At 38.4% G+C, this 23166-nt stretch overlaps 1 protein-coding gene across 2 annotated transcripts in view; it reads right to left on the reverse strand.

Moving 5' to 3' along the window:
- The window catches only part of waplb (WAPL cohesin release factor b), an 81224-nt gene that overhangs the window by 55126 nt on the left and 2932 nt on the right, over positions 1-23166 (reverse strand). For both annotated transcript variants that reach the window (XM_077205904.1, XM_077205905.1), the window contains exon 3: positions 1123-1804. In XM_077205904.1, coding sequence (XP_077062019.1) covers positions 1123-1804 — 682 coding nt within the window. The remainder of the gene's footprint in view (positions 1-1122; positions 1805-23166) is intronic.

The following is a 23166-nucleotide window of genomic DNA, read 5'->3' on the forward strand; positions in this document are numbered from 1 at the left end:
TCGCATAGGACTGTCACAATTAAAGTACCTGATTAAAAAAAAAAATCTTTCAAAAAAAGTTTCTCAGAGTTATCAGAGCCACCGAAACTAGATGAATCACAAATATTTTTTTAATATCTGGAGTTAGATGGAGCTAATGTTCATTTCTATTTTATTTTAAGGCGCCGACATTCACACGGCACAGTCATTTTTTCTTCTTTTCCTCCCGGTGCGACTGAGTTATGGCAAGAGGCCGCATTGGTGCCACTACCAATTTGACCAACTGGTAAGCGCTGCCATTTCTGTTGCGCATGAGAAACATTAAATGGCAAACGAGCCAAAAGCAGAATGAAACTGTGCTACTTGTTTGAACCAATACACAGAAACCATTCATCAGCTCAGCCCAAAAGAGAGCACAGCATGAGCTTAGAGCAAATGCGTTCACTCGCTGATGGATTCAGCGCTGTAAGATCCAGTGAGAAGCGTTTGAGTTTGGTGCGGAGTATAGGTCTATGTGGTGTTTTTAATATACTTTAACAAACCATGTGCAAATTCATCGGTCAACACCATTGCTGATATTTTCTCCCCGAACAAAGACTTGAAATCGCCCTCGTTCCCAACGTCATAAATATGTTGTAACCAATCCCGTCAACGTGTGGGGCTGGCTTTAGCATATCATTAACTGTATGTGGCAAAGCAGGGGGGTCTCAAGAGAAGCCAGGTTATACTGCTATATTCTTCTGTTGATATGAAACTCTGGGGAGGTGGGGACTAATTTGAAAATGCATGAAGCCACATATACTAAATGAAGCAAGGGTGTAGAGTTTCATTCAAGATTTTTTTTTTTTTAAATGTCATTTTGATTATCAAAGATGAGTTTTAAAGTTTACAATTATTGACTACAGTGGGACATTGTGTAAGTGATATAGGTTGGAGTTTTTGGTGGATTAATAGTAAATGGGTGACAAGTTTGAGTTCAGCTTGTATCACTTCAAAAAGAGGTTCAAATGGAAAAAAAGAAAGACCGACAGACACTAGAGATTAAGAACATTGTCCAAAAATAGTATGAAGTACAGCTCAAAAACAAATTTAGTACTAAGAATTTCACGTAGTTACAGTAATGTTCTTACACTAAACTAATACCTGAGAGGTTTGATTTCTATCTCGGTTTTCTTCTTCAGTCTTCCTGCATCTCCTGGACCAGCCGCTGGAGCGTTGGGCATGTATTCCTCCATACTGCGGTCCATGGAGTCCTGGAAGGTGACGTTAAACATGGAAACACAAGACGGGTGCAGCACTGTGTAGTCTCTCGTCCGACCTCTACTCGGCGTTTTCCCAGAATTTTCAGCCCCACTGTTCAGCAAAGTTTCCGTGGAGCTATGACTGGAAGCACTTCCACTCCCATCAGCTCCACCAGGCTGTTTGCCTTTACTGGGTCTGCAATACGTTCTGCAGTTGGATGCCCTGAGAACAGACTGAGAGTGGTCCTCGCTTTCAGATGGCTCAACAGGAACATTAAAGTCCCCTTGGGCAAACTCTTCTAACCGAGTCTCAGTGGAGGATGTGCCCTGAATGTTGCTGCGACTGTAACTACTGGATGCCCAAAAGGTAGAAGGAGGGTTTTTATGTCCGGTAAAGAGGGATGTGGAGCGGGCCCCCAGTCCGACCACAGCGCTCCAGGCATCATAAGAATCCTTGTCCTCTGTTTTTTCAGACTTTAACGTGGTGGTCTGAGCATAAGGTCTTGTGTCGCTTTCAGAAGGGTTTTTGTACCATGAATAGCTGTGGTGGTCAGTGCTCTCAGTGGACCAACTCGGGGTCTTCCCTAGAGAAAAACAAAATCAGCAGTAAAAACATCAGTCAGACGTAACAGAACTCTGACTTCAACCAAGTACTTGACCAGACATGTTCCTAAATAACCATTAAATAGCCATTATCTTGAGGAATATACTGTTGTAACTGTTAGATATAAGCCTAACTTCTAAAGCTGGGCTACATTGTTTGTTTCTCTCACAAAAATAACTATGTTAAGGCTGCACAATAATGGTTATTCATGACTATATTGCTAAAAAATTATAAATCGCAATTAATCATGATTGCTCTCATTTGAGAAATTTCACCCAAATTTTGGCATAAGAGCATTAATTCAGTTTCCACTAACGCTAACAATTAGAGCAGCAACTAAAACAGCAAACAGCACAAGCGGCCTCATGAAGGAACTAGGGATGCACCGATACCATTTTTTCAGAACCGATCCGATCCAAAAAAAATTAAAATTCGACCGATACCAATCAGATATCAGCGCAGGTTTTTTTTAAATCAAGTAGAATTTCTAGAACTGTGTTGAACTGATAATCACTCTTTTGTGTGTTAAACACATTCTACTTAATACAGACAATTTCATTATAAAGAAAAACAATTCAAAAAAATATTACCATGATCTATGACAAAAATGCTATTATAAACTAGATTATTGGATAATTTAGCGATCAAATTTACTCTACAAAAATCAAGAGTGCACAATAATTTTATAAAATCTGAACATTTATTGAAAAAAACATTTAGTGGGGAACAAATAAGAGACAGTAAGTGAAGGAATAAATCTGGTAAAACGTTACACACTGCTCTTTGTATTGTAAAATACATTCGTGAAAAACAAGATAAAAAATATCAAAAAGATTTTTAAGAAAACAGGCTATATATACACTTTAAAATTAAGACATTTTTTAAATGTATAGCGCAGCCGTTTAATGGAGGCAGCAACACATGATAGATAGGACAGAACAAGAAAGGCTATTAATATTCTTTCATAGCGCAAAAGTATTATGATATGAAAGGCTCCAATATAGTACGGAACAAGGCGCTTATGCGCATCCCACAGAATGATGTGCTTGAAGCAACATGGAGTGGCAGTTCAAAGCACAAAGCAAAGACATATTGATGCGTAGTGTATTATACAGTATCTATCTATCTATGGAATAGTTTATTCATTGTGACATCGATGTGACACGTAATGTCTCGGAAGCGTCTATAGTTTGCTTATGAGCTGCGATTTCTCTCTCGAGAAAACACGCTTGTGCATTTTTTTTTCTCTGATTCGATCATAAATTAGCGCATTACGTACCGTTTCACGCTGGCGAACGATCCCGGCTTAAGCGCCATCATTACGGCACGGCATTGATTACAGCTTTTGTTCACAAAGCGCGCGTTCCGGGACTGAACACTGGAAATTTCCCGGGATCAACGCGCTGTGTGAAAGGGGCTATTGTAAGATACACTGTTAATTTGTCAAAGTGCAAAAAAGCATTTTTTTTTTTTTGCCATTATGACAGATCTGATATTCTGTGTGTCATATTTCTGTTTTGCATTAAACTCAGATCCACAAAACTTTCAAGGATTTCAAGTACTTTATAGTGCTTTATAATGTTTGTGTGCCTTTTGTGGGGCTTAACAATAACATATAGGCCTAATAGTATATGCACAATATCGGATTTGGATCGGCCTCGTCGAACTGATACCCGATGCGGCAAAGAATGGCTTTTTTTTTTTTTGCAGTGCAGAGAAAACGTTTGCACATGGTTGCCAGGTTGGAAAGATTAAGTAAAACATAGTGGAAAATGTATCCATTTACAGGGTTCTAAATTGCAAACATCTTTCCTGCTGATGCGACTCAATTTTGTTAAAGGTCACACTGGTGCCACCACCACATTGGCAAAATGATTAAAGAGTTGCCATTTCTGTTGCATATGAGAAACATCAATGAAATGAAAGTGGAACGAAGCCTCGCTATTGGTTTGAGCTCAGTATTCGTACAACCTTTTGAAATTCAAGCACTTTCATTGTTATTTAGCAATGAGATCACGTGGGTGTTTAAATCGAAGATTACGGTCTTTTAACGATTAATCATGCAGCTCTAGTCTGGATCCCTGATTTAAGAGAAAACCCCTTTACATCTGCCAACCCCAAACACTTTGTGGAGGCTTGTTACTAAAGCAAGGTTACAAAAGTATCAAATGAAGAAAATAAACTTTTCAGGATACAAGGGGGCCAATATCACAGATAACCATTTTCGTTATGTAGAATAAAACTACTCTTTCTAGACCATTAACGGGACTGGATCTTATGCGAGTGTATGACTTTAAACAGATCTCAAAAGTACAAATTTCTTTATGCTTAAAGACTAATGCACCTTTAAGCTCTGAAGACCATCTGAGTCCATCAATTTTCTCTGATCCCATGACTAGTCAAACACAGGCCAGGAGACACACATCTAGACATCTTAAAGCAATAATCACACCTTTGCAGTCATAACATCTGTGCAATGGTCCGCCAGACAACACTCACAGTTTACCATTCTTACATTACTGTATTCATCCTTATACCTACAATTATGTCTATGTGCTATGAGTTAGGAGACAGGACAAAACGCTAATGGCAGCTTTGGAAAAAGGTCGCCAACATACAAAACCCTCATTCTGCCTCATGACAAAAGAAGCAGAGAGACTGTAAGCATCTATTACACAACAGGAGTTACAAATTGTCTGTTATATCACCACTTTGGTAATTCTGAAATTCCCCTTTTCATTAGATTATTAAGAGCCATAAATGACAGCCATTGTCAGCCATGGGGCACTTATATTGACACTGTTTTGGATAGGGCAGCAGAGTTGGTGTGTTGAGGCGACGTGACCGACAACAACCATCCATGACACAACAAAGTTAAGCAGTAGTGTACTATGTGAATTACCAGCAACATGATACAGCAACCACCAATCACCAATGGAAAGGCAGCACGCATGATGATTCCCATGAAGTTGGAACGTCTACCATCAACCAAATATACAAAACTGCCATCTCCAGCCATTAATCTTGAAGCAAGCATAAAACATGAATTGCGTAGGGGAATCTTTAGGCACTTCACAACCTTATTTTGAAAATCATTTTGAAAATGATTCTGCGATAGTCGTGTTACCGGTGTTACACTGTGTTCAGCCGCAACACCGGTTACATAACTTGCAGATCGCGGCACCACCTCCACTGTCATTTTGATTATTTTTTTTTTTTTTTAAGTAATAGAAATAATTTATTTCAGTTAGAGAACAGACACTACAATTAAAAACTGAATGCGTCTGGTCAATTCAGCTTGAGCCGAAACAAGAATCGCAGCACAGATCAGCAGCAGGAGTCAGATTTCACCTTACTTCGACTCACTCTTGACTGACAAGACGTTGGTGGAGGATTTGGTTTCAAAGCGAAATGTAAAAGTGCATATTTAAGCAAGTTGTCATTGCACTTTTGTTGTTGTGTTTTCATTAAAGAGGTAGTTAATTATGATTTCACTTTTATAACTTTAGTTAGTGTGTAATGTGGCTGTTACAACACAAAGTTCAAAGCAAAGGAAGATATTTGCTTTTAAAGAAATCGTTTTTAAGGACTACAACAAACGGCTGGTAGGGACTACATGACATACCTCCCGGGTTAGTGACATCACCAACCCTAAAATGTGCATAAACCCCGCCCCCGGGAACACGCAGTCCATGTTGAGAAGAGGAAGAGTTGTTGAAGTAGAGCACAGTTGTGAGTCTGCTGAAGCTGTAGCATAAGTCTTTTCCCATGCAATACAGTACGTAACACAAATGCAATAGCATGTCACTCTGTAGGCATCTTATAACAGTTCCCACATGATCAATTTTATAGATTATCATGCCAGAAATGCAAAATCAATGACTTGATAGTTAATTCTATATTAGCACAAATTCTATATTAGCTCCATCTAACCTCACCCCACTGTGGAATAACCGTGACTTCATAAGCAATAAAAAACACTGAATTTTCGAACATGGGCTGAAAGGGGTATCACCCACATTAACCATATTTTAGAGTTGCACGATTATCACAAAAATCATAATTGCCGATTATTCCCTTGAAAATGTAATTACGATTATCACAATTTACATTGAATATATATATAGCCGCATTATAATACATGTTTACACAAAAATTGTTAACACACACACAAGTACTGTCCCCCTTTACTTAACATACACATCAATTGTAAGATTGACTAATAGTAAAGACTAGCCTACTAATAGATAAACATTAGGACTATCAGGGCTCCAGACTAACTTTTCCACTGGTTGCACTGGTGCTACCAACTTTCTCAGTTGGTCGCACCAGCATATGATTTAATCGCACCTTTTTTTTCTTTTTTTTTGCTACATGCCATGGGATTAATCAATGCATGCTGATGAATAGTGGTTTTAATGGACCAAGGCAAGCAAAGGCTTTCTGGGTTGCAGCAGATATACCTGTAATATATTAATTATCATTGCCAAATTTCAGGATTTTCATGTATTTTGGACAGTAATTTTAATCTGTAATTTTAAGCATTTTACATTTGAATAATATACAATGTATCTATTTACATTTGAATTATATTCTATCTATCTATCTATATATCTGTCTATCTATCTGTCTATCTGTCTATCGTCATCTTCCTATCTTTTAAAAATCATTAAACATTCAAATGTATGCATTACATTTTAAAAGATTAGAGTATTATAATAAACTGATACAGATTTTTCGTTATCAAAGTTTATAGTTGTAACAAAAAGCAGAAATCTCACACTCCTTAACTTCTGCATTTTATAATAATTTTCCTTTTCCTCTGTCGAGCGATCATGAGAGTAATCGCTCGACAGAGGAATATATATCCGCTGAAAAGACGTAGGAGGAAGGGGCTCTGTTTCGTGAGACCATTTTTAACATTTTTATATGCCTTAATTTGTGAATTCGTAATTGGCACGTTTCTACATCAGTGTGCAATGCGCGTGGCGTCTACGTTCGTCAATAAATAAACTGCACGTGTCTTGCGGAAGAACTTTGTAGACGGAACTTCACTCCGTTAATGTCTATGGCGAGTCAAGCAGGCACTGGGTTACTCCGCAGCCGAGACGACCCAGGGATAAAATAGTCCGAATATAAACGCTTATTATAGGCGTACCGTAGTGATTCAGAATAAGTCAAAAACACGGTTTGGAAAATGGATTCATGATGTAGCCTACTCGTTCATTTTGAACATAAGTTACGGACTGCAGCAGCTGATACAACGGCGTTCTGTTGCTCAAGCGTCCACTCGCACAAATGCGGCCACATAATTTAACTCGCACATTCTCAAAAAATGGTCGCAGTCTGGAACCCTGACTATGCTAAAGCAATTAAATAGCAGTCCCAAACTAGCTTTTGTTAATACAATGTTGATATGAGCCACCACAGTCATTTAAAAATATAAAAAATAACACAAAGTGAAAATAAAGGGGCATTTTGGGGTTATGGAAACGACAGTTACCATGGTGAATACACAATACTAACAAGAACTGTTAATGAAACAGCTCCTGGTGAATAGAATGAAAATCATACCTGCGTGCAAATCCTTCTCAGCTAACACGTGATTTATTGGTATTTTACTTTTATTTCGTGACTTAGTAATTTACATTGTAACGACGTTGCATGCTCGTAGTTTCTTTTGCAATTCATACAGTGAAGCGATACACAGCGCGCGCCGCCGCATTTGCGAGTGCAATTGAAGAGTGCGCTACGAGCACAGTATAACGCCTGACAAGACAGTAAAGTCCGTTTTTCTGAGGTGAAAGTCTTTTTATTTCAGCATACACTTACGTCACTGCCTGGTATGTCATATTGTGCTGGGTTTTCTGAAGTAGCCGTGATTCGCCTATCATAACATAATTATGCTATCTAAACACACACGCGCAGAATGGATTTTCCTTTGTAATCGCGGCTTTGAATGATTACGTAATCGTGGCATCCGTAATCGTAATCACGATTAGAAATTCGATTAATTGTGCAGCCCTACCATATTTTCAAATCTAACATATTAACAACATTCCCGCAATTGGCCCAGGAGTTTGGCATCGGGAGCAATGAATTTTTTAAATACCTACAACTCAAATCTTCTGTTCTGGCAAAAATAAACATCAGAGCCGCAAATTTAGAACTCCCACCGGCAATATCAGACTTGGTTAACATTTCCTCTCCAAAGAAGCTTCTCTCTAAAATATATAAAATGATTTCAAATCAACTTCAGACCATATACTTGCCAGCAATAAAATGGGAAAACGATAATAGCTCAATAGATTTCTATAGCTCCTGATGCCAACTTCTGGACCCAAATCTGTAAAAACATCCATCTCATCTCCAAAAATGCTAATCTTCAGCTAATACAATACAAAACGCTTCACAGAACACAATACACAGGCAATAGATTAGCTAAAATGGGTCTCACAACAGAAGTTTGCACACATTGCAATCACAATTCTATAGATGCATACATCCATGCAACCTGGCACTGCACTCCAATCAAACACTTTTGGGAAGAGGTCATACAGTCACTATCCACTATAGTTGGCTACCGCATCCCACTATCGCCCTCTCTTTGCTTGCTGGGGGAACTCACAATAATCACTGAGAAAACTATAAACTCTAAAACGTTCCTCGTTGCTCTAACCATCCCCAAGAAAACTATCCTCATGAACTGGAGAACTCGTAACAACATACACATTAACCATTGGAGAAATCGTATTACAGACTTCATTACAATGGAATAGACATCTCCCCCTCATAATTACGCATCTCAAACTGACCTCTGCCATCCAACACTTTCTGATCTCTTACAACTATGAATCATTTCTCTCCTCTCAACCCCGACTCCTCGCGTCTTTTTTTTCAACCCACGGATATCACTGCATTTTTGTTATTTTATCATCATTGTCATTATCATTACTGTTAACTGTTATGATTACTATTTTTATTTTAATTATTGTTTTAATTGCTGTTGTTATTGTCGTTGCTCTCGTCATTGCGATCGCCATTGCCATCATCATTATCACCATCATTATCATTTTTATTATTATAATTATTATTAATATTATTATTATCAATATTAGTATTGTCAGTGCTGTTCTGGAATAACTAACCTGATGTTTATTGTTATCACTACTGCTAAAGTTAAATTAATTGATTATTTCCAAATTCCCCCCTAATCTTTTCATGTGTTTTTAATGCACCACAACATAGAATAGGGACAACAACAACAACAAAAAAATTGTATATGAAAAAACCTCAAACAATTAGGCAGGCAGGACAGGAGAGAAGTGGTTTCCATGGGACAGTATCTCTGTCCCTAGTTGGGACACTCGCACACTCTACTCCTTTTAATGCACCTTAGACACTACACATAACATAAAAAAAGAGAAGATAGGGACTCACTGAAGAAATGTAGGGGGAGAGTTATATTATATTATATTATAAATGTATCTTTTTATTTTTGGAGAGTGCTGACAATGGCAATTGTTACATAGGAGGAAAGATGGAAATAAGAATAAAAATTGACTAATACAATGTCGGCAGTATGATGGTGGTGAGGAGTGATGGTGGTGATGGTAATGATGATGGTAATAAATAATAAATGGTTACTTTATTTATGCATACACACACAAACACACACCCACACACACATACACACACCCCTATACATTAACACCTTTATTTCACTTCTGGAATTATGGAATAACTAGATTGTTCGCTACTGCACTATTTTGGTTTGTATGTCTATCTGCTAAATAAATAAATAAAAAATAAAAAAAGAAGATAGTTAACTCCACATCAGCAACATAAATTCATCAACTAACCATTCAGAAACATCCTGTTGCATTCTACAGGCCTCTTCTTCTTGAGTCTCTCCATCTTTGTCCCTACTCCAGTTTAAACAAAAGCAGAACAGTTTCTGACATTTTAGTGCTTGTCTGCGTGAGGTAATCGGAGCTGCTAACACACATACACACAGGAACTGTTGAAGCTCCGCCCTCTGGGCTGGGAGCAGCAGTTAATTTGCATTTAAAGGGACACAAGAAACGACGCGTTTTTACTGACCCTCAAAAAGGGACAATTTTAACATGCTGTACAAAATTATGTGTGGGGTATTTTGAGCTAAAACTTCACATACACACTTTGGGGACAACAGAGACCTATTTTACATATAGTAAAAGGGTACGTTTTCACACCACAGACGTCAGACACCAGTGATTCCAGGGTGAAGCAGTGAACCAGTAACTGGGGAGGCATTCTTCTAGGACTGTCGGGGGCTTGCATTTAAAAAACGCTAGTTGGAGGAAGTATTTTAAAGTTTTAAAAGACAGGGTAGCTGTGCTAGCTTGTCAAAATAAAGTCGGTCTGATGACAAAAACAAGGTTGTCACTGCAGAAGATCTTGTGCCAAAGGAGGAAGCCTCTCGAATCTCGACTGTGTTGGAAGTATTAGCCGTCAAATGCAACGGAGCATGGTTATATAGCTAACCGTGCTGCTTATATCATTTTCCCAGACCAGAGAAGCAGCAATTTACTGGTTACATTTTTTTTTACCTATATACCTAAGCCCCACTTTACATATGAGTCATGCAGAAAATTTTAAGTAGAATTAAAAGCTCTATTCACCCCATAATTTGATGTTCCAGGTGTCGATTTGCATTAAGCATACCTGTTGTTCAGATTTCCATTTAAAATTAATTAATTTGCCATTAATGCTGGATAATATTTGACACGGCAGTAAAAAAAAAAAAATGAAACTTTCACTTTGAAAGGCTGGAGTGCTGTTTTCTTTTTGCATATTGGATGTGTCATTATTTTTAAATCTCCTTACATAAAAAAATGTAATTAAATTTTCCAATGAGATTACTGCATATAGAATTTCCCATATATCATGCAACTCTAGTTCTCTGTGTGAACAAGCCTTAAGGTTAGTGGTCGACTAATATTGATTATATAGTACCATGATAGTATTTGATAGTACAATGATAGTATTTTTTCACAGATAAAGAAATGATTGAAAATATGAATAAAGTAAACTGTAATCAACAGTGGACTTACCAGTAATCTGGTAAGTCTGTGTACACGGAAGCATTTTATCCAAATAAAGACAAGGCAGCACATGAATACAACATAGCAACTGAATAAAGTCCCTTTCAGGCAAGTCATTTCACTCTGCGGCCATCTTTGAAACTCCACTCGGACAGCTATTTCAGTCTTGCAAGTGTAGCTCCTATCTCTTTGAATGGGGAAACAACAAATTCCCCAAAACGGTTCACTAAGCTTAAGATTAAATTTCATATTTGAAATTACCAATGAAATCTGACAAAAACTGTCTCATAAACTTTAATTCTTAACACTCAAATCATGACAAAAAAACTTGTGCACATACCAATGCAGTCCTAAGTGCGCTGCATCCCAGAACACTGTTTATATAGCAACCGTAGCTTCTAACTAGGGATGCTAACCGATGACCGTTTGACCGATGGTTGACCGTGTCAACGTTAACCGATGAAAGTTGTCGGTAGTCGGTTAAAAAAAAAGTGATCTCTAAATTAGGCTATTATAGACAGTGGACTAATCGCTACTACAGTTAGCCATCTCATTCCAATATATTTCTGTGTGAAGTGAACAAATCCCTCACCCTCAGTTTTTCATAACTCGCCTGTTTGTACTTTAATAAACCAATATAAATATTTGGCGCGAGGTCACAGCGTTTGGGTTCGCGCGCTCACAAGGTTTGCGAAAAGTAAAGGCTACAGGCTAAAACACTGGAGGTTAGAGCCAGGGCAGACCACAGTATGAAGCGTGCAAAGAAAAGTAGTGTGTGGGACCATTTCATCAAAAAGAATGACACAGATGTAAGTTGCAACTTGTGTGATACAGTGCTTAAATACAGTAGACCTTCATCATCTATGATGTATTAGCTGAAAACGCGACTTGTTCTGTAGCCTACATTTTTAGACCTGCCTTGCCCGGTGCGTCTTTTACACATTCTGAAGGTGCCTGTTTTATCCATTGGTTTTATCGTGTTGCAGTCTATTAGGCAACATTCCGCATAAGATGGGCTTAGATTTGGAAATACATTACATCTACATTTCAGTGGTTACAGATAAGGTGATGATGATCATCATCTTTCTTTATTATTGTTAGTACTAACGTTACCTCAAACTAAAGCGGCGTCTCTTCGGAGCTGTCATTTTCTTAAATTGAGCCGTGGCAATGTTTCAAAAGAGCTTCTAACGCTAGACTAACGCCTTTATTTACAACGCGATCACCTTGTACCCAAACCATTTCGAAAGGAGCCATTTGTCCTCCGATTACAAGCTCCTCGGCGCCGCGTGCTTTGCGGGATTAATGTTTCGCGCTGTAGGGGATTTAGCCTAAAAAAAGTGACGTGAGTGGAAGGGCGGCCCCGGGGCAGTGTGTGTGTGTGTGAGCGGGAGGCAGAGAGAGATGCGACAGAGTTGCGAAATTGCAGGCGCGGCTCGAAATGGCTGTTATTTCAAATAGCGTAGCATATTTCAAACTAATCGGTTAACCGGTTTCAACCGGCTAATGAGGCTCGGTGGTCGGTCAAGAAAATGTTTCATTTTCGCCATCCCTACTTCTAACGAAAGCTGTAGTGATGCAATGACTTTACCAATTGCTGATTGGCTCTTTAACTTAGAAGGCAGGGCTTATTCAGCCAAATTACACGTTGCACTTTCTCCAGTTCATAGTTATATGAGTGCACCATCTTTCTATATAAAGGATTTAAAGTTTCTCCAAAATGCAGACTGACCGTTACATTTTATGCAATCTACAAACCCACACTTCAAAAAAAATCTCTCAGCAGACTTCACCAAAGTTTGCAAGGTTTGTAAAATTAAATGTTTTTTAGAAAGATTTTTTCCCAAAAACAACTGCAAAAGATTGCAACAATATTGTTCCTCTGTCTTTAAAAGTATAGCAGTGGCGGTGGGGGGGCTTCCCTATTCTCATAGAATTAAATCTTTATAGTTTTAGTATACATCCATAAACTACTTCCCCTTTGATCCAGTGGGCTTTGTTCTGCTGTCTAGAGAACAATAGGAACATAAATGACTACTTTTTGCCAGATAATATCCAAGCAATATTCACAGGACCAACAAAACTTAAGTATCTTCGAGAGCTCTCATCAGCATACATTATCATAAGAGACCCTTAGCAGTTTCAGACAAGGTGATGAATTCAGTGTGCTGAGCTTCAAAATGAGATAAGCAGCTCACATGGGCCTTTCCAGACGCTACGCTTCATCGGCGTCTAAGTGTTCTCCTTGTATCAACATCGCTGCTGACGGGTGTCCGTGTTCTGAAAGTTTCCTCTAACTTCACCTCATTGATTACTTAGTCAGCCAAATGATTTGCAAGACCCTGAAGGAGTTCCGACAAAAAAAGCAATTATGCAGAGGAAATGTAAAATAGACTTTGGGCCAATTAAAGATTTTCATTTCTTGGTCTGCTGGGAGCTCCAGGCTGCTGTTGTAAGAATCAGTCCGCCGTATCCATTACTGTGTGATATTAAGCAGAGTTTTACACAAGTCTACAGCCCATAACACCGGTGTCCTGAGCATTTACAGCACTTATGGTGCAGATCCCCTCAAAGAAATTTTCTTATTTAGAATTATAATATTATATAATTATTATTCTTTTTTTAAATCAGTGAGTGCTGGGTCAGTTTATTTCAGGTCTGTACTGCTACAACCAACATCACAATTTCATGCATGTGAAATTCCACCCACATTCACTTCCACATTTATTTCATCTCCTAACAACACAATTAAGAAATGAAACAGTGTGACGGTTTGTTTTTTGGCATTTTGTTGGGTATGAACAGTAGAAGTAGTCTAAGGCAGGGGTCTGCAACCAATGGCACGCGTGCAAACATTGGCATGCGGAGGGAGGATAACTGGCACGTGACAATAGCTAAAAAGGTGTATTGAAATACATTTAAAGTCCCTTAAATTTGCATAAAAACATACATTTTGAGGTAATAATCTTCAGTCTCGCAGCCTTTTTTATCATATTAGGAACTACAAATACTATTAAACTGTGAGATTATAACCTGTGCTAGTGTGCAGATCCGACAAACAATTCACGCAACCAGAGGTTTCTGTGATTACCCCTCATAGGCTGCCGACCCCTCTGGCAGAGCAGGTAAGTCTGTCCGTCACCCAGTTTGCTCTGTTCAATGTTCCGCTCCGTGTTTAAACTCTGCTCAGTCCCTCATGGCCCAAGCGAACACTCTACTCATGTATCACTCACACTCACTGGAAAAGCTAAATCTGTAATAACATGCAGACATGAAATATCTCCGTAGTAGACTTGTTTCTGTTTGCTATAGCCCTATACTGTGCTGTAACATGGTGTGGAATAGCCATGCTGGGAAACGCCGGGAAAATGAGGCTACAATCTTGTTTACTGATGTGTTCATTCACTGCCCGCTACGCACTGCTTACATGCTCTGATAATAATAGCTTTGAGACAGTCAAAGAATAGGACTATGCTTTATTTTGATAATCAGTCAAAAACAAATGTTTAATCTGATTCTGTTGATTAGAATTGAATAAAAAATAATAGGCTAGATTTATTTGAATATATAGATTAGGGGTGTCCCCGACTAAGGATTTACATAGTCAAATCAGAATCGTCAAGTCTTCCCTATAGTCGAATCGTGTGTGGGGTTGGGGAGGGGGCGGGGCTTTAACATTTCAAAGCCGCGATGTACAGAACATCACACAAAGATATAGAAGAAAATGTATAAAAACATTTCAGATCAATAAAACTAAGAAATAACACAAATAACTGCAGAAAGGCCATACTGCAGACAGGATTTGCATTTCACATGCAAATCAAATTAAATCAGTTAATGCTCTAAGTAGCCTACAGAGCGCAACATCATGCACCGAAAAATAATCAACTAATTTACAGAATTAAATTAGAACAGAATAGGCTATACCTTTCTAATAAATAAAAATACAAAACGAAATAAGTCAGAATCAAGTCACAAGATGCAGAACAAATGTGTGCAAAGTTCCTAAAGCGCAGGGGAACATATATTCAAAACCCAAGCCACAAATAGTTAAATTAGATAACCCTGAGTGATCAATAAATTAAATTAAAATAAATATTTAAAATATCGAAAGTATAGCCAGAATTGTCAACTTTGTCTTTTTAACTCCAGAAACAACAAAAAACGCTAAACTCGAGTGACAGTTTCTGAACATGTTCACAGCATCCAAAAATCAAATTAGAACCGGCTGAAATTTTTGAAATCACTTGTACCCTACCTGATCGAGAGAGAAAAAATCTAGTCTTTCACTCTGTCTGTGTCGCTGTGTCCGTTTGAGTCTTTTCAAATTGTGTGCGCTGATAAAATGCATTCTAAAACGCTTAACATGAAAAACGTTTAACGGCTTAATGTCCTAAGACAGTTATATTAATAGATCAAATTCTGTACACACCTTATGTAGCCTACAGAAAAGCAGATGAGCCCAGAATATGAACGCAACGAGTTTAATTAAACGCTAATTTCCCTCCCATTGAAAACAATTATTATAAAGAAAACGCTTTACGAGACTTTCTATATGAGGAACACGTTGCGTTCATATTCTGGGTTCATCTGCTTATCTGCACATAGTATGGTTTCTTAATGAGGTATGTACTATACATTTAAGCCATGTAAATGTGCCCTTTAAGCGTTTAAAAGCTTTTTCATGTTAAGCTTTTTAGAATGTACAGAGAAAAAAACAACTGGTTAACGTTGACCTGCAGAAGTGCGATCATGGTTTTCCTTATGCTAAATCCAGCCTTGGAGAATATCCTTTCTGATGGTGTGCATCCAAACTTTAGATTGTCTTATCCCAGACATTTTTAAAGATTTAAATCCCTGCTGCCAAAACGCTCCTCTTTCGGTCACGGATCGAAAGTGAAACTTAAATCTGTCACTGGGTGTTTGGATTTATTCACGCATGTTAGAAATATTTATTAAAAGCTTCTTCCTTTGTGCATTTGTATTTACAGCATTATCATAATAGGCTCCTAACGTATTGACAGAAAACCGGTAGTTCTATGTGAAATCAGACATTGAGCACCCTCATATAACCTCTGCGAATATTCGACCGTGAGATTGGTAGTCGAATCAGGCTCATCCTATCGATGCATCGAATCTTCACATTTTCGGGGTCACCCCTAATATAGATATGTATTTTTTTTTTTTTTTTTTCTAGGGATGCGCTGATCCGATACTCAGTATCGGTTTCGGCTCCGATACACCATTCTTTTTCGGATCGGATAACGGTCAAACTGGACCGATCCAAATCCGATATTGTGCACATCATTCTGTGCATGGGATGCACAGAAGCGTCTCGTGCCGCTCTGTATTGGAGCCTTTCAAATAATACTTTTGTGCAATGAAAGATTATAAATAGCCTTTCTTCTGTCCTATCTGCCACCTTAAACAGCTGCATTATTAGGGATGTAACGATTCACTCGCAACCGGTTGAAAATCGATAAAAATGTGTCACGATTCAAGTCGGTTGAGATGTTAAACAAATCGCGATGCACGTTTTAAACAGCAGGGGCGCTGAAGCAATAGCCTATATTTTGGCCTCGCTTTACAGGCGCGATAACAGCGAACAAACAGTAGCAAAAATGGCGGCGGCAAGTGTAGATGACGTTGATGTTGAGGATGCCCCAACCTCATTCAAATCGGACGTGTGGCGGCATTGTGGCATTCCGAAGACTAAAAATGAAAGCGGTGAGGTGATAGCGGACAAAACAAAAACTGTGTGCAGATACTGCAAGAGAATTTTAATATACACCAATAGCACAACAAACATGATGCAGCATACAAACCGTCACCACAGTGAGAAGCTCCAGTCACTGCCGTCTGCACGTAAAAACCTGTTAGTGGGCCAAACCACACTGACCGGCGGATTTGCAGCCCCACTCGCGGCGACGAGTGCGAGAGCCAAGAAGATCACAAGGTGTATCTGTGTTTTCATGGCAAAAGATATGAGGCCGTTTTCTGTCGTAGAAAATGAAGGATTTAGGCTACTCGTCAACAAATTGGAGCCCAAATACACTATCCCATCACGCCCCCACTTTAACCAGACTGTCATGCCAGCGCTTTACAGAGAAACAAAATCTAAGGTAATTGAGACCCTCAGAAAAGCATATAGTGTATCGATTACAAACGATGGCTGGACCTCCAGGGCTACCCAGATTTATCTTACGGTCACAGCCCATGTGATAACCAGTGAGTGGGAGATGGTTAATTTTGTTCTCCAAAATCGCCCATTGTTCGAAACACACACCGGAGCTAATATTGCTGAAGTTTTAAAATCAGCTGTGAGTGAATGGGGGATTCAAAAGGCCAACCATGGAATTGCTGTGGTCACGGAAAACGCGAGGAATATGGATGTTGCTGTCAGAGAGGCTGGGCATGTCAGGTGTTTTGCCCACACTTTGAACTTAGCTAGCCAAGCGGGTTTGAGTGTGCCCCGCGTGAGCCGTTTGTTGGGAAGAGTGAGGCGTATTGCTGCCTTCTTTCACCAAAGCTCCACAGCCACAGCTGCGCTCGCAGCCAAACAGATACTACTGGAGCTTCCAAAGCATAAGTTAATGATCGATGTCGCTACGCGCTGGAACAGCAGTCTGGATATGATCGAACGCTGTCTCGAAAAGCAAGCGGCTGTGACAGCAACTCTCCTGAGCAACGACATTCGACGAAATGTCCGTGACATCGATACTTTGGATGGCTCAGACATCCGTGATGCCGAGGACATGGTGAAGCTTCTAAAGCCACTCAAAACGTCCACCACTGTGCTGTGTGACGAAAAAAAAAACCCACTGTGTCTCTCATTGTGCCCTTAAAGATTATGATTGAGCATTACATGGCATCCAACGAAGAAGATTCCCCCACTGTGAGCAACATAAAGAGCATACTGAACAACCTTTACAACAGATACACTTCAGGGTACAACCACCTGCTGTAGTGCACCGCATTAGAACCCAGATTCCGGGCTCTGCCTCATCTAAATGAAAACCAACGTGACGATGTATTCCACAGACTGAAGGAGAAAGCTGTACTGATGTTGCAGAACCAGGTATTGTATTTATTTTACTCTTTCTCTAAATAGATTTTTTTTAATAATTTGTTTATTATGATTCCATATTTTTCTAAATGTGTTTCCAAATGTGTCCTTGTAAACTCCGAGTAATGATACAAATTATAACAAATGACATTAAAATCTTGCCTTTATAACAATGTGAAACCCCTGTCAATGTTGTACTTAGATTTTACTTAGACTTTTTATTTCTGCTATTCCTCTGTGCAGGATGAGGGCAAAGAAGGTGCCAGTGGTCACCCCCCTGCAGCAGAGCAGCCTCTTGACCACACAGACAGAGCAGGAGCAGAGCAGGAGCAGAGCTGAAACAACCTCCTTCCAAGAAAACAGCAATGGAAGATCTCCTTGGAGGGACTTTCGATGAACCAGTGGCACAGCACATCAGTCAGATTGAAGCAGAAATGAATAAGTACAGAGCTGAAACATCCATTTCCCTCAATAGCTGTCCACTCAAGTGGCGGAAAGAGAATACTAGGCTATACCCACTGCTATCCAGTATAGCAAAAGCATATCTCTCCACACCAGCCACCTCTGTCCCTAGTGAAAGGGTTTTTTCATTGGGAGGGGACATTGTGAATGTGCAGAGATCTCAGCTTCTGCCAGAAAATGTGGATATGCTGATATTTCTTAAAAAAAAACATGTAAAAAAAAAGATTCTAAGCTAGGAAAGAGCACCAGCAAAGCCTTAGTTTGTTTATATTAAGATATTTATTTTATTTGTATTTATTTTATTTGGGATTCGTTTTAATATTTCAATATAGTTTTGTTATTTGACAAAGATATTTCAGTTTCAGAAAGAAATGTGCAACATTTTGTCTGAGTGAGAATGAAATAATAAAAAGACACCTTTTCATTTATCTTTCTTAAATCTCATTTTGTACAAAAAATCGTGAGAAAATCGTATCGTGAAACCAGTATCGTGAATCGTATCGCATCGCGAGTTCAGTGAATCGTTACATGCCTATGCATTATACATTTAAAATAAATCGTTTCATTTTATAGTAGGGTATATTATATAAAAATATATTTATATATTTTTTCCTCTAGGCTAAATGCTAAGATTTAATACAATTATGGTGCACTTATTTTTCTAGAGTAACTTTTGCTGCTGAATTTTCAACTGGCCTAGGTTTTAGCATTTTGTCATAGATTATGACATATATTTTTTTAATATATTTACATATATTAAAAAAATATATATTTGTTGTTTTTCTTTATAATGATGTTTAACACACAAAAAGAGTAATTATTTATCTGTTCAACACACAGAGGTATAGAAATAAAAAATAAAATTTAAATCACTGGGCTGATCGGTATCGGCCGATACTCAGAATTTTTGGTATCAGATTGGTTCTGAAAAAATGGTATCGGTGCAACCCTTATATATTCTGTCCAATTTTAGTGTGTTACTTTAAATAAAAGTGCGGTTCTTATTGGCTTGAATTTTTAAAAATCTGATTCGGTAAAATCTTTGAATTTAATTAAAAACCCAAATAGTAATACAATTATACAAAAAAAATATATTTTTTTAAGTGCCCCTATTATGCCATTTTAAAGTTTCCTAATGTTGTTTTGGAGTCTCCTACAACAGGTTTACATGCATCAAAGGTAAAAAAAAAACGTTGAATTTTCTCATAATATGCATGTGCACTAGGGCTGAACGATTATGGAAAATAATCTAATTGCGATTTTTTTAACCAATATTGCGATTGCGATTTAATATGCGATTACTTTAAGTTCTTTACCTTCTGTATTAGTCGACAAAGACAAGCAATAAATCATTGTACAGTAGGGATGGGAATCTTTAGGCAGCTCATGATCCGATCTAATTTTTTTCTTATTAATTAATCTTAATAATACTTAAAATATGTATTTAATTACATGTGTAAATATACATATATATAAAAAAATTAAACCAATTACATGTTAAGAATTTTAAATGGACTATAAACTAATATAGCTTCAACATATAAAAGCTAGTAAATAAAGAGGAACAAAAAAAAAACATTACAAGCAATAAACAAAGAGTGCTTTCAGTATTTAAAAGTAGGCTGTCTGAACGTTTTCCATTCAAGAGCTGGAGTGATTTTCCCCTTATACCAGTGTTACTCACTGCGCGGCTCGCAAGCTTTCATTTGTGGCTCGCATGGCGGTAAATAATACAGTGATATGATCAAGCAGTCACTACAGATATTTCATAAAAACATTTAAAAAGAAGTAGGACTATAACATAACCCATTAAAAACTCAAAGTGTCAGCTCTATTTTCAAATAATTTTGATCGGATTGAAAGGGGTGGTTTATCGAGAGAACATGTTCACTTGATCGATTGAAAACCGAAACTGAAAGGACGCCGTCCGTCGCGCTTAACGCGCTGTTCTTCTGATGAATAAAGTGTCGTATAAACGAGTGTCACATCGTTCTATAATTCTCCTTTCACTCAGTATCTGTGAAGTGAAGCAGGACAACGGCTCACCAGTCCTTGTTTCAGATTCTCATCTACAGACGACTGATTTTGGCCATTTTTACTGAGTGATCAATACAAACAGCACGGCATAACGGTTCATCATAGTCTCCAAATTATGATCAGAATTTGATGTTAAGTCTGCTGTTTAAAACAAATAAAGAACCAATGTAGTAAAATGGTTATTACGCGACAACAGCGGGAAACTTTCTATATTTGTGCAGTGTGCGAATGTCAAAAAACCTATTCCCAATTTGAATCTTTTGACTTATAAACGTGCACATCACCCTGATCATGCATCATATCACGATGTTAAGCATTCATGTAAACTACAATACATTCAGATTAATCAATCACAATGAATTCAGACCGATTGAAACAAAAGTTGTGCATGTAAACATATCCAGTCCCTGCGGAGTTGCCAGTTATGGCGGTATTTCCAGCTCTTAACGCCGCATGTGCTCTTGGATGATTAGATACATGAGGGGCTAATGTAGAAAAAAATAACTTAATGTCATTCTGGGATGAATCTATTCTGGAAATCCTGCTTTTTTTGTCATTAAGGGTAATCATCTCGTCTCAGTTACAAATTTGATTGGTAAATCACTAAAAAAAAAAATTATTTATTGCATTGCATATTGAATGTTCAGGGGTGACATTAATAAACAGACATGGTATTTATGACTGGATGTAACTTTTTATACTTTCCTGTAAAAATGGCTCTCCTACTGACTTTGTCCTATCAGTGCGGCTCTCATGAAAAAAATAGTGAAGACCACTGCCCTATACGATAAATTGCATTCACACTAATGCACATATCTCTTTTGAAATTGTATTACATTAATTTCACGTCAAAAGCATTTTGAGATGCAAGTACATTTACCCAATGAGTCGCTCACAGCCGCATGCACGAGCACTCTTCACAAAGCGCGCGTAAGTATTTTAAAATGAAATCAGCTTTCTCAGTGATTTTCATAATTTTAATATATAAGCCAACTGCATTCCAAAAGACATAATGCCTTTGTGGAGCATTTGTAAGGAAAATTCCGGCGGCCAAGACCGTGCACTGCAAGAGTAACATCAAAGCTGCAAAACCTGTGCAATGAAGCCTGCGACTGTCCTTTGTAATTCGCTTAAACCCCGAACTTAATGAAAGCTTATTTTTCGGAAGGTTCGAGCGGTGTCGTGTGTGTGTGTGTGCGTGTGTGTGAGAGAGAGAGCGAGAGAGAGAAATTAGAAGCAAGCAGAATACGTTTTTTCTAAAGCACGCGCAGCATCATCACGCATGTGTGTTTAAAAACTAAGCTCAGATTCGATTCTGAAATTCTCTGAATCAATCCAGAATTGTCGGAGAGAGAATAAATAACTTTCCTGTATGCCAGACCTATGCGTAGCGTGCCAAGTTGATGCTTGATTTGCAGACTGCTTTTCTGTCGCGTGTCACATGACCAGTGTAATCGCAGCTTTTGCGGTTACAAAATCGCATTTCATCATATCGCGATATTATCGCAAATGCAATTAATCGTTCAGCCCTAATTTGCACATCACATTTTCAATAATTGTCAAACGACTCGTCAGATGAATCAATCTCTCTAAATCCCTCCTTTCCGCGAGCTACTCTGCTCTGATTGGCCAGACAGCTGTCCGACAGTCTGTTGTGATTGGTTTTACCACGTACAACACGCGTGTCGAAAACAAAAATGCCCATTGCCAAAAAAAACGTCAGATCTGCTTGACCTGAGGCCTCCTACACCGTAAACTAAACAGTAATGAACATTGACGTTGATTGTACCGTATCAATCCGAGAGCGATTCCGATGATGAAACACTGGAAGAACTAGTCATTCAACCCGAACCTCCATCGCAAGGATGACTCGAGCAGGACATTTCTCAGTGATACGCTACTCAGTTTGAGGTACATTATGAGATGTCGCAACTGTAACGTTAATTCCTCACCATTAGAATTAACAAGTGCATGTCCAACCAATTATTTTACAGAGTATGTTTCTAATTTATTGTGGTGAACATGTGGAACATTAATTTTTACCACTGATTCTTCGCATGCTCATCCTTAGGCAGTGAAAAAAGAGCACAGCACCTTCTCGAACATGATGCCATCCAGTATCCACAGGGCTCCGTTGCAGTGTTTGAGGTTCAAGTTTTCCCTGGTACGCAATAAGAGGATGGGCAATATGCTGAAGTTCCATCTTGACGTCACAGCGAAACAGCTTGTGACTCGTTTGAAAATCAATTGATTAAGAGTCGATTCTTACATTTGAAAGACAATAACTTTATATATGGTGGACTTTCAGATTTAAAACTTTGCAGGAAGTTTTCATTCACTGATATTTAATAACTAGAAACTGCACACACACAGGCCGAAGTAAAGATTTGCAGGACAAAGCATACACTAGCTTAGTAACCACAAGTAATCTTGATGTTTTCTTTCAAGCATTCACGTGCACTTAGTTGTAAATGATGCTGAATATCAATCAGAAACACCTGATGAAATAAACTAAAGTGGAATACACCAATGCTCTTCCCCGTCTCCTAGTCAGAGCAAAAAACCACTGAGCCAAAGAAACTGCAAAAACAGCTGACAAACCCTACATCTAAAGGACATTCAAGGATTTCGAATGTGATGATACATGCTCCCTTATTTCAATTATGTGCATTACGCAAATATGGACTTCAA

The sequence above is a fragment of the Siphateles boraxobius genome, unplaced genomic scaffold (assembly GCF_051911475.1).
Source record: "Siphateles boraxobius isolate OS27281-9 unplaced genomic scaffold, OSU_SipBor_1 55, whole genome shotgun sequence".
Lineage (NCBI taxonomy): Eukaryota > Metazoa > Chordata > Actinopteri > Cypriniformes > Leuciscidae > Siphateles > Siphateles boraxobius.